The sequence below is a fragment of the Somniosus microcephalus genome, unplaced genomic scaffold, assembly GCF_052327205.1.
Source record: "Somniosus microcephalus isolate GS21.2 unplaced genomic scaffold, FLI_Smic_1.0 unresolved_chr4, whole genome shotgun sequence".
In the NCBI taxonomy this organism is placed as follows: domain Eukaryota; kingdom Metazoa; phylum Chordata; class Chondrichthyes; order Squaliformes; family Somniosidae; genus Somniosus; species Somniosus microcephalus.
The window spans coordinates 45,150,592-45,162,352 of NW_028225182.1; the positions used below are offsets into that span (position 1 = coordinate 45,150,592).

Below are 11,761 nucleotides of genomic sequence, written 5' to 3' on the forward strand. Positions count from 1 at the left end.
CTCTCTCTTCCCCCCAGTCGCGCTCTCCTTCCCCCCAGTCGCGCTCTCTCTTCCCCCCAGTCGCGCTCTCTCTTCCCCCCCAGTCGCGCTCTCTCTTCCCCCCAGTCGCGCTCTCTCTTCCCCCCCAGTCGCGCTCTCTCTTCCCCCCCAGTCGCGCTCTCTCTTCCCCCCCAGTCGCGCTCTCTCTTCCCCCCCAGTCGCGCTCTCTCTTCCCCCCAGTCGCGCTCTCTCTTCCCCCCAGTCGCGCTCTCTCTTCCCCCCCAGTCGCGCTCTCTCTTCCCCCCAGTCGCGCTCTCTCTTCCCCCCCAGTCGCGCTCTCTCTTCCCCCCCAGTCGCGCTCTCTCTTCCCCCCCAGTCGCGCTCTCTCTTCCCCCCCAGTCGCGCTCTCTCTTCCCCCCCAGTCGCGCTCTCTCTTCCCCCCAGTCGCGCTCTCTCTTCCCCCCCAGTCGCGCTCTCTTCTCCCCCCAGTCGCGCTCTCTCTTCCCCCCCAGTCGCGCTCTCTCTTCCCCCCCAGTCGCGCTCTCTCTTCCCCCCAGTCGCGCTCTCTCTTCCCCCCAGTCGCGCTCTCTCTTCCCCCCCAGTCGCGCTCTCTCTTCCCCCCCAGTCGCGCTCTCTCTTCCCCCCCAGTCGCGCTCTCTCTTCCCCCCCAGTCGCGCTCTCTCTTCCCCCCCCCAGTCGCGCTCTCTCTTCCCCCCCCCAGTCGCGCTCTCTCTTCCCCCCCCAGTCGCGCTCTCTCTTCCCCCCCAGTCGCGCTCTCTCTTCCCCCAGTCGCGCTCTCTCTTCCCCCCAGTCGCGCTCTCTCTTCCCCCCCAGTCGCGCTCTCTCTTCCCCCCAGTCGCTCTCTCTCTCTCTTCCAACAACAACATGCCCTTGAAAAGCCTCGGCACTGCCGGGCACTTCAGCTAGTATTTAATAAATTGGCCTCCACTGCCTTCTGTGGTAGAGAATTCCACAGGTTCACCACTCTCTGGGTGAAGAAATTCCTCCTCATCTCTGTCCTAAATGGCTTACCCCTTATCGTTAGACTGTGACCCCTGGTTCTAGACTCCCCGGCCATCGGGAACATCCTTCCTGCATCTAGTCTGTCTCGTCCTGTTAGAATTTTGTAAGTTTCAATGAGATCCCCTCTCATTCTTCTAAACTCCAGCGAGTACAAGCCCAATCTCTCCTCATACATCATTCCTGCCATCCCAGGTATCAGCCTGGTGAATCTTCGCTGCACTCCTTCCATGGCAAGAACATCCTTCCTCAGATAATGCGACCAAAACTGCACACAATACTCAAGATGTGGTCTCACCAAGGCCCTGTACAACTGCAGCAAGACATCCTTGTTCCTGTACTCAAACCCTCTCACTACGAAGGCCAGCATACCATTTGCCTTCTTAACCGCCTGCTGCACCTGCATGCTTACCTTCAGCGACTGTGCACAAGGACAGCCAGGTCTCGTTGCACTTCCCCTTCTCCCAATCTATTGCCATTCAGATAATAATCTGCCTTCCTGTTTTTGACACCAAAGTGGATAACCTCGCATTTATCCATGTTATATTGTATCTGCCATGCTTCTGCCCAATCACCCAACCTGTCCAAATCATACTGGAGTTTCTCGGCATCCTCCTCACAGCACATACGCCCACCCAGCTTTGTGTCGACTGCAAACTTGGAGATATTACATCTAGTTCCCTCGTCTAGATCATTAATATATATTGTGAATAGCTGGGGTCCAAGGACCGATCCCTGCGGTACCCCACTAGTCACTGCCTGCCACTCGGAAAAAGACCCATTTATTCAACTCTTTGCTTTCTGTCGCCAACCAGTTCTCTATCCACGTCAATACCTTGCCCCCAATCCCATGTGCCTTAACTTTACACGCTAATCTCTTATGCGGGACCTTATCGAAAGCCTTTTGAAAGTTCAAATACACCACATCCACTAGTTCACCCTTAGCTATTTTACCAGTTACATCCTCAAATAATTCCAGTAGATTAGTCAAGCACGATTTACCTTTTGTAAACCCATGTTGACTTTGTCCGATCCTGTCACTGTTTTCCAAGTGCTCTGCTCTGACATCTTTTATAATGGACTCTAGCATTTTCCCCACTACCGATGTCAGGCTTACCGGTCTGTAATTCCCCATTTTCTCTCTACCATCTTTTTTAAATAGTGGGGTAACACTAGCTACCCTCCAATCCATGGGAAACTGTTCCAGATTCTATCGAATGTTACAGGCCTCAGTGTTAAGGTGACATCTAAAACTGATCAACGTGTTACTGCCTTGTATCATAGTCCAATACTGGGAATATTACTGAGAGTTTATAAAATTATATTTATAATGAGACTTTCATCGAACAACAACTTGTGTTTATATGGCGCCTTTAACGTAGCAAAACGTCCCACAGAGCTTCACAGGAGTTTAATCAAACAAAATTTGACACCGGGCCACATAAGGAGGTATTAGGGCAGGTGACCAAAAGCTTGGTCGAAGAGGTAGATTTTAAGGAGCGCCTTAAAGGAGGAGAGAAAGGCGGAGAGGTTTATGGAGGGAATTCCAGCGCTTAGGGACCAGGCTGCTGAAGGCACGGCTGCCTATGGTGGAGCAAAGGAAAATCGGGGGATGCGCAAGAGGCCAGAATTGGAGGAATGCAGAGATCTCGGAGAGTTGTAGGGCTGGAGGAGGTTACAGAGATAGGGAGGGGAGGCGAGGCCACGGAGGGGTTTGAAAACAAGGACGGGAATTAGATCATTCGAGCCATTGCTGGACCGGGAGCCAATGTAGGCCGGGGAGCACAGGGTTGATGAGACCAGCATATTTCACCTTTGCTTACTGATTGAATTAAAGGAATCTCTACCGAACCGTGTCAATTCCTGGCGCCTTGTTCTGGGAGGAAGTAGCAATTCCTTAAAGTTTAAGCGCGACTTGTTAACATCGTCTCTCACAAGCTATTTTTTTCCTTCCCGCTCCCCGCCCCGCCCCCACAGCAAAAGTAGCCAAAAGCGGTCATCTTTCGAGACTCGAGATTCTCAACCTGAATATGAATGAGAACCTGAGTGACCTGGGATGGAGGGACTTCTTCCTGATACTGGGCAACATGGACGAGCTGAGGGAACTGCATATTTCTCGACTGTACACCAATCAGCTGAAGCCCCAGCCAGACACCTTCAAGGCGTTTGTGCAGTGTGTCTCCAGGCTCCCTGCCTTGGTGACCGTCCAGATGCTGAGCTGGATGCTGGACACCATGGACTTCAATATGTTCAATGCCATGAAGGAGAACCACCCTCAGTCTAGACGTCTGCGCTTGATGTGGCAATGGCTGCTCCCGTTCACGCCAATTGTACAGACGGAGGGGTAGAAATGGGTGTGGATTGCGCCTGGTAATTGTCCTAGAAACATAGAAAAATAGGAGCAGGAGTAGGCCATTCAGCCCTTCGAGCCTGCTCCGCCATTCAATATGATCATGGCTGATCCTCTATCTCAATACAGGAAACTTTCGATTTACCGGCACCTAAATAACCGGAAATCTCGGTTAACCGGCAAAATTCAGGAGTAGGTTCAGGTAACTTTTATTACTTGCCTTCCTCCATCTGTTGCTGTGCAAGGGTGTTGCTGCAGCTGTTGCTAAGCTACAGAGATGCTTGCAACTTGTGGCCATTGTTCTGAACCTGTTGCTAAGCAACAGGGTTTGTTGCTTTATACGGAGCTCTCAGCTCCGTATCTTTTACTATAGCGTTCGGTTATCCGGAATTTTTGATGAACCGGCACCACGTTGGTCCCGTCTGTGCCGGATTAAAAAAAAGTTTCCTGTACCATATTCCCGCTCTCTCCCCATACCCCTTGATGCCTTTTGTGTCTAGAAATCTATCTATCTCCTTCTTAAATATATTCAGTGGCTTGGCCTCCGCAGCTTTCTGTGGTAGAGAATTCCACAGGTTCACCACCCTCTGAGTGAAGACATTTCTCCTCATCTCAGTCCTAATTGTCCTACCCCGTATCCTGAGACTGTGACCCCTGGTTCTCGACCCCCCCAGCCAGGGGAAACATCCTCCTTGCAACCAGTCTCTCTAGCCCTGTCAGAATTTTATACGTTTCCATGAGATCCCCTCTCATTCTTCTAAACTCCAGTGAATACAGGCCTAGTCGACCCAATCTCTCCTCATACAACAGTCCTGCCATCCCAGGAATCAGTCTGGTGAACCTTTGCTGTATGACAAGTACAGTATATCCTTTCTTAGGGAAGGAGACCAAAACTGCACACAATACTCCAGGTGTGGTCTCACCAAGGCCTTGTATAACAGTAGTAACACATCCTTGCTCCTGTACTCAAATCCTCTTGCAATGAAGGCCAACATGCCATTTGTCCTGAAGTGGTGTATAGCAATTGAGTGTTAATTTTATGCAGGTGGCGGGAATTAATTGGGGACTCGCTTGCTCTTCTATCTGGGAGTAGGCTGGGGAAGGGTTGCTAGCTTATCTTTGGGGGTGCACAGTATGTAATATAAGCCTCTGAGTAAAGGCTTGTAAGCAAATAAAGACTGGGCTGTAGCACTCTGTCCTGGACTCACGCTTTTGTTGATGCAGCGATATTCTGAACACATTTAAAAAACAATAAAATCTGCCCACTAGGGGTCGCAGCTTCCGTTTAGAAGGCATTTCTCACACCGGCTCATAAAGCACAGGACACAACAACCTGCATTTATATAGCGCCTTGAACGTAGTAAAACATCCCAATGCGCTTCACAGGAGCGATAATCAAATCAAATTGTACACGGAGACATATAAGGAGATGTTATGACAGGTGATCAAAAGCTTGGTCAGAGAGGTAGGTTGTAAGGAGCGTCTTAAAGGAAGAGAGAGAGGCGCAGAGGTTTAGGGTGGGAATTCCAGAGCTCGGGGCCCAGGCAGCTGACGGCACGGCCGCCAATGGTGGAGCGATTAAAATCGGGGATGCTCAAGAGGCCAGACTTGGAGGAGCGCAGAGATCTCAGTGGGTTGTAGGGCTGGAGGAGGTTACAGAGATAGGGAGGGTTGTGGGGCTGGAGGAGGTTACAGAGATAGGGAGGGTTGTAGGGCTGGAGGAGGTTACAGAGATAGGGAGGGCTGTGGGGCAGGAGGAGGTTACAGAGATAGGGAGGGTTGTAGGGCAGGAGGAGGTTACAGAGATAGGGAGGGTTGTAGGGCTGGAGGAGGCTACAGAGATAGGGAGGGTTGTAGGGCTGCAGGAGGGTACAGAGATAGGGAGGGCTGTGGGGCAGGAGGAGGTTACAGAGATAGGGAGGGTTGTAGGGCTGGAGGAGGTTACAGAGATAGGAAGGGTTGTAGGGCTGGAGGAGGTTACAGAGATAGGCGGGCTGTGGGGCTGGAGGAGGTTACAGAGATAGGGAGGGTTGTAGGGCAGGAGGAGGTTACAGAGGTAGGGAGGGTTGTAGGGCTGGAGGAGGTTACAGGGACAGGGGGGGTTGTAGGGCTGGAGGACGCTACAGAGACGGAGGGTTGTATGTCCGGAGGAGGTTACAGAGATGGAGGGTTGTAGGGCTGGAGGAGGTTACAGAGATAGGTAGGATAGTAGGGCTGGAGGAGGTTACAGAGATAGGGAGGGTTGTAGGGCTGGAGGAGGTTACAGAGATAGGGAGGGTTGTAGGGCTGGAGGAGGTTACAGAGATGGAAGGTTGTAGGGCTGGAGGGGGTTACAGAGATAGGGAGGGGGCGAGGGGCTGGAGGAGGTTACAGAGACGGAAGGTTGTAGGGCTGGAGGGGGTTACAGAGATAGGGGAGGGGGTGAGGGGCTGGAGGAGGTTACAGAGACAGGGAGGGTTGTAGGGGCATGAGGAGGTTACAGAGATAGGGAGGGTTGTAGGGCTGGAGGAAGTTACAGAGATAGGGAGGGTTGTCGGGCTGGAGGAGGTTACAGAGATAGGGCGGGCTGTGGGGCTGGAGGAGGTTATAGAGATAGGGAGGTTTGTAGGGCAGGAGGAGTTCACAGAGATTGGGAGGATTGTAGGGCTGGAGGAGGTTACAGAGATAGGGAGAGGGCGAGGGGCTGGAGGAGGTTACAGAGACAGGGAGGATTTTAGGGCTGGAGGAGGTTACAGACAGAAGGTTGTAGGGCTGGAGGGGTTACAGAGATAGGGAGGGGGTGGAGGATGTTACAGAGATAGGGAGGGTTTTGGGACTGGAGGAGGTTACAGAGATAGGGAGGGTTGTAGGGCTGGGGGAGGTTACGGAGATGGGGAGGGTTGTGGGGCTGGAGGAGGTTACAGAGATCTCGGAGAGTTTTAGGGCTGGAGGAGGTTGCAGAGATAGGGAGGGTTTTAGGGCTGGAGGAGGTTACAGAGATGGAAGGTTGTAGGGCTGGAGGGGGTTACAGAGATAGGGAGGGGGTGGAGGAGGTTACAGGGATACGGAGGGTTGTAGGGCTGGAGGAGGTTACAGAGATAGGGAGGGGGCAAGGGCGTGGAGGGATTTGAAAATTAGGATGTGAATTTTAGAATCGAGGCTGTGCCGGACCGGGAGCCAGTGCAGGTCTGCGAGCACAGGGCATGTTGGGTGAGCGGGACACGGGGCAGCAGAGATTTGGGTGCGCACTAGTTTATGGAAGGGGGAAGATGGAAGGCCAGACAGGTGAGCGTTGGAATAGATGTTACAAAGGTATGGGTGAGGGTTTCAGCAGCTGACGAGCTGTGGCAGGGGCAGAGTCCGGTGATGTTAATCACAATCGGTTTTCTTACGGCCAACCGACAAGACACAATGGGGTGGAGTTTGAACCTGCAATGAGACTGGCGTTGGTGCCCGTTATAAGAACTGCCTGATTCTCAACAGACATAAAAGTTGGGCGGTTTCAATAGCGGGCAATCGATTCGTAACGTCAGGTGCACACCCGGGCAGAAAGTTGAAAATCTATCCCCCATGTTGTGTGCCGCCGATGCAAGTTCCAGATCAGCCTCACTGCTTCGATCTTCTGTATCATTCCCTCAGAGACAGTGCAAAGACTGATTTAATATTATTGCACTGAACCGGGAGATGGGAATGGAAGCTGAGAAATCGGAGGGAGGGGAACCTGGAGGTGATCAGAGGGAGGGAGGGTGGGGGTGATTGGCGGGAGGGAGGGGTCTGGAGGAGATCGGAGGGAGGGGGTCTGGAGGTGATCGGAGGGAGGGGGTCTGGAGGTGATCGGAGGGAGGGAGTGTCTGGAGGTGATGGGAGGGAGGGTGGAGGTCTAGAGGTGATCGGAGGGAGGGAGGAGATCTGGAGGTGATCAGAGGGAGGGAGGGGGTCTGGAGGTAATCGGAGGGAGGGAGTGGGACTGGAGGTGATCGGAGGGAGGGAGGGGGTCAGGAAGTGATCGGAGGGAGGGAGGAGGTCTGGAGGTGATCAGAGGGAGGGAGGGGGTCTGGAGGTGATCGGAGGGAGGGAGAGGGTCTGGAGGTGATCGGAAGGAGGGAGGGAGTCTGGAGGTGATCGGAGGGAGGGGGTCTGGAGGTGATCGGAGGGAGGGAGGAGGTCAGGAGGTGATCGGAGGGAGGGAGGAGGTCGGGGTGATCAGAGGGAGGGGGTCTGGAGGTGATAGGAGGGTGGGAGGGGGTCTGGAGGTGAATGGAGGGAGGGAGGAGGTCAGCAGGTGATCGGAGGGAGGGGGGTCTGGAGGTGATCTGAGGAAGACGGGGTCAGGAAGTGATCGGAGGGAGGGAGGGGGTCTGGAGGTGATTGGAGGGAGGGAGGGGGTCTGGAGGTGATCGGAGGGAGGGAGGGGGTCTGGAGGTGATTGGAGGGAGGGAGGGGGTCTGGAGGTGATCGGAGGGAGGGAGGGGTCTGGAGGTGTTCAGAGGGAGGGAGGGGGTCTGGAGGTGATCGGAGGGAGGGAGGGGGTCTGGAGGTGATCGGAGGGAGGGAGGGTCTGGAGGTGATCGGAGGGAGGGAGGGTCTGGAGGTGATCGGAGGGAGGGTGGGGGTCTGGAGGTGATCGGAGGGAGGGAGGGGGGTCTGGAGGGGATCGGAGGGAGGGAGGGGGTCTGGAGGTGATCGGGGACAGAGGGGGTCTGGAGGTGATCGGAGGAAGGGGGTCTGGAGGTGATCGGAGGGAGGGAGGGGGTCTGGAGGTGTTCGGAGGGAGGGAGGGGGCCTGGAGGTGATCGGAGAGAGGGAGGGGGTCTGGAGGTGTTCGGAGGGAGGGAGGGGGTCTGGAGGTTATCGGAGGGAGGGAGGGGGTCTGGAGGTGATCGGAGGGAGTGAGGAGGCCTGGAGGTGCTCGGAGGGAGGGAGGGGGTCTGATGGTGATCGGAGGGAGGGAGGAGGTCAGGAGGTGATCGGAGGGAGGGGGGACTGGAGGTGATCGGAGGGAGGGAGGGGGTCTGGAGGTGATCGGAGGGATGGAGGGTGTCTGGAGGTGATTGGAGAGAGGGAGGGGGCCTGGATGTGATCAGAGGGAGAGGGGGGGTCTGGGGGTGAACGGAGTGAGGGAGGGGGTCTGGAGGTGACCGGAGGGAGGGAGCGGGTCTGGAGGTGTTCGGAGGGAGGGAGGGTCTGGAGGTGAGCGGAGGGAGGGAGGGTGTCAGGAGGTGATCGGAGGGAGGGAGGGGATGTGGAGGTGATCGGAGGGAGGGAGGAGTTCTGGAGGTGATCGGAGGGAGGGAGGGGGTGTGGAGGTGATCAGAGGGAGTGAGGGGATCTGGAGGTGATTGGAGGGAGGGAGGGGGTCTGGAGGTGTTCGGAGGGAGGGAGGGGGTCTGGAGGTGATCGGAGGGAGGGAGGGGGTCTGGAGCTGATCGGAGGGAGGGGGTGTCTGGAGGTGATCGGAGGGAGGGATGGTCTGGAGGTGATCGGAGGGAGGGAGGAGGTCTGGAGGTGATCGGAGGGAGGGAGGAGGTCAGGAGGTGTTCGGAGGGAGGGAGGGGGTCTGGAGGTGTTCGGAGGGAGGGAGGGGGTCTGGAGGTGATCGGAGGGAGGGAGGGGGTCTGGAGGTGATTGGTGGGAGTGGGTTTGGAGGTGATCGGAGGGAGGGAGGAGGTCAGGAGGTGATCGGAGGGAGGGGGGTTCTGGAGGTGATCGGAGGGAGGGAGGAGGTCAGGAGGTGATCGGAGGGAGGGAGGAGGTCAGGAGGTGATTGGAGGGAGGGAGGAGGTCAGGAGGTGATTGGAGGGAGGGGTTCTGGAGGTGATTGGAGGGAGGGAAGAGGTCAGGAGGTGATCGGAGGGAGGGGGTCTGGAGGTGATCGGGTGGGGAGGGGGTCTGGAGGTGATCGGAGGGAGGGAGGGGGTCTGGAGGTGATCGGAGGGAGGGAGGGGGTCTGGAGGTGATCGGAGGGAGGGAGGGGTTCTGGAGGTGATCGGAGGGAGGGTCTGGAGGTGATCGGAGGGAGGGTGGGGGTCTGGAGGTGATCGGAGGGAGGGAGGGGGACTGGAGGTGTTCGGAGGGAGGGAGTGTGTCTGGAGGTGATCGGAGGGAGGGAGGGGGTCTGGAGGTGATTGGAGGGAGTGAGGGGGCCTGGAGGTGCTCGGAGGGAGGGAAGGTCTGGAGGTGATCGGAGGGAGGGGGGTCTGGAGGTGATCGGAGGGAGGGAGGAGGTCAGGAGGTGATCGGAGGGAGGGAGGAGGTCAGGAGGTGATCGGAGGGAGGGGGGTCTGGAGGTGATCGGAGGGTGGGAGGGGTCTGGAGGTGATCGGAGGGAGGGAGGGGGTCTGGAGGTGATCGGAGGGATGGAGGGTGTCTGGAGGTGATCGGAGGGAGGGAGGGGGTCTGCATGTGATCGGAGGGAGGGAGGGGGTCTGGGGGTGATCGGAGTGAGGGAGGGGGTCTGGAGGGGACCGGAGGGAGGGAGCGGGTCTGGAGGTGTTCGGAGGGAGGGAGGGTCTGGAGGTGTTTGGAGGGAGAGAGGGGGTCTGGAGGTGATCGGAGGGAGGGAGGATGTCAGGAGGTGATCAGAGGGAGTGAGGGGGTCTGGAGGTGATCGGAGGGAGGGATGGGGTCTGGAGGTGATCGGAAAGAAAGAGGGGGTCTGGAGGTGATCAGAGGGAGGGAGGAGTTCTGGAGATGAACGGAGGGAAGGAGGGTCTGGAGGTGATGGGAGGGAGGGAAGGTTTATGAAGGTGATCGGAGGGAGGGGGTGTGGAGGTGATCAGAGGGAGTGAGGGGGTCTGGAGGTGATCGGAGGGAGGGATGGGGACTAGAGGTGATCAGAGGGAGGGAGGGTCTGGAGGTGATTGGAGGGAGGGAGGGGGTCTAGAGGTGATCGGAGGGATGGAGGGGGTCTGGAGGTGATCAGAGGGAACAAGGGCCTCTGGAGGTGATCGGAGGGAGGGAGGGGGTCCGGAGGTGATCGTTGGGAGGGACGGGGTCTGGAGGTGATGGGAGGGAGGGAGGGGTTCTGGAGGTGATCGGAGGGAAGGAGGAGGTCGGGGGTGATCGGAGGGAGGGGATCTGGAGGTGATCGGAGGGAGGGGGTCTGGAGGTGATCGGAGGGAGGGAAGGGGTCTGGAGATGATCGGAGGGAGGGATTGGGTCAGGAGGTGATCGGAGGAAGGGAGGGGGTCTGGAGGTGTTCGGAGGGAGGGAGGGGGTCTGGAGGTTATCGGAGGGAGGGAGGGGGTCTGGAGGTGATGGGAGGGAGGGAGGGTTTATGGAGGTGATCAGAGGGAGGGAGGGTCTGGAGGTGGTCGGAGGGAGGGTGTGGTTCTGGAGGTGTTCCTTTTGAGGGAGGGGGTCTGGAGGTGATCGGAGGGAGGGAGGGAGTCTGGAGGTGATCGGAGAGAGGGAGGGTGGGGATCTGGAGGTGATCGGAGGGAGGGAGGGTCTGGAGGTGATCGGAGGGAGGGAGGGGATCAGGAGGTGATCGGAGGGAGGGGGGTCTGGAGGTGATCGGAGCGAGGGAGGAGGTCAGGAGGTGATCGGAGGGAGGGAGGAGGTCAGGAGCTGATCGGAGGAAGGGGGTCTGGAGGTGATCGGAGGGTGGGAGGGGGTCTGGAGGTGATTGGAGGGAGGAGGAGTTCAGGAGTTGATCGGAGGGAGGGGGGTCTGGAGGTAATTGGAGGGAGACGGGGTCAGGAAGTGATCGGAAGGAGGGAGGAGGTCTGGAGGTGATCGGAGGGAGGGAGGGGGTCTGGAGGTGATCGGAGGGAGGGAGGGTATCAGGAGGTGATCGGAGGGAGGGAGGGGATCTGGAAGTGATCGGAGGGAGGGAGGGGTTCTGGAGATGAACGGAGGGAGGGGGGGTGTGGAGGTGATCAGAGGGAGTGAGGGGGTCTGGAGGTGATCGGAGGGAGGGATGGGGTCTGGACGTGATCGGAAAGAAAGAGGGGGTCTCGAGGTGATCAGAGGGAGGGAGGAGTTCTGGAGGTGATCGGAGGGACGGAGGGTCTGGAGGTGATGGGAGGGAGGGAAGGTTTATGGAGGTGATCGGAGGGAGGGAGGGTCTGGAGGTGATGGGAGAGAGGGATGGGTTCTGGAGGTGATCGGAGGGAGGGATGGGGTCTGGAGGTGACCAGAAAGAGAGAGGGTGTCTGGAGGTGATCAGAGGGAGGGAGGAGTTCTGGAGGTGATCGGAGGGAAGGAGGGTCTGGAGGTGATCGGAGGGACGGAGGGTCTGGAGGTGATGGGAGGGATGGAAGGTTTATGGAGGTGATTGGAGGCAGGGAGGGTCTGGAGGTGATCGGAGAGAGGGATGGGTTCTGGAGGTGTTCGGAGGGAGGGAAGGGGTTTGGAGGTGATCGGAGGGAGGGAGGGGGTCTGGAGGTGATCGGAGGGAGGGAGGGTCTGGAGGTGATCGGAGTGAGGGAG

General features: G+C 57.5%; 1 protein-coding gene across 2 annotated transcripts in view; it reads left to right on the forward strand.

Moving 5' to 3' along the window:
• The window catches only part of LOC147090671 (baculoviral IAP repeat-containing protein 1-like), a 126,691-nt gene extending 122,146 nt beyond the window's left edge, over nt 1–4,545 (forward strand). For both annotated transcript variants that reach the window (XM_085977438.1, XM_085977439.1), the window contains one exon: nt 2,977–4,545. In XM_085977438.1, the coding sequence (XP_085833564.1) occupies nt 2,977–3,347 (371 nt within the window). In that variant the 3' untranslated portion in view covers nt 3,348–4,545. The remainder of the gene's footprint in view (nt 1–2,976) is intronic.
• The last annotated feature ends 7,216 nt before the right edge of the window (nt 4,546–11,761 follow it).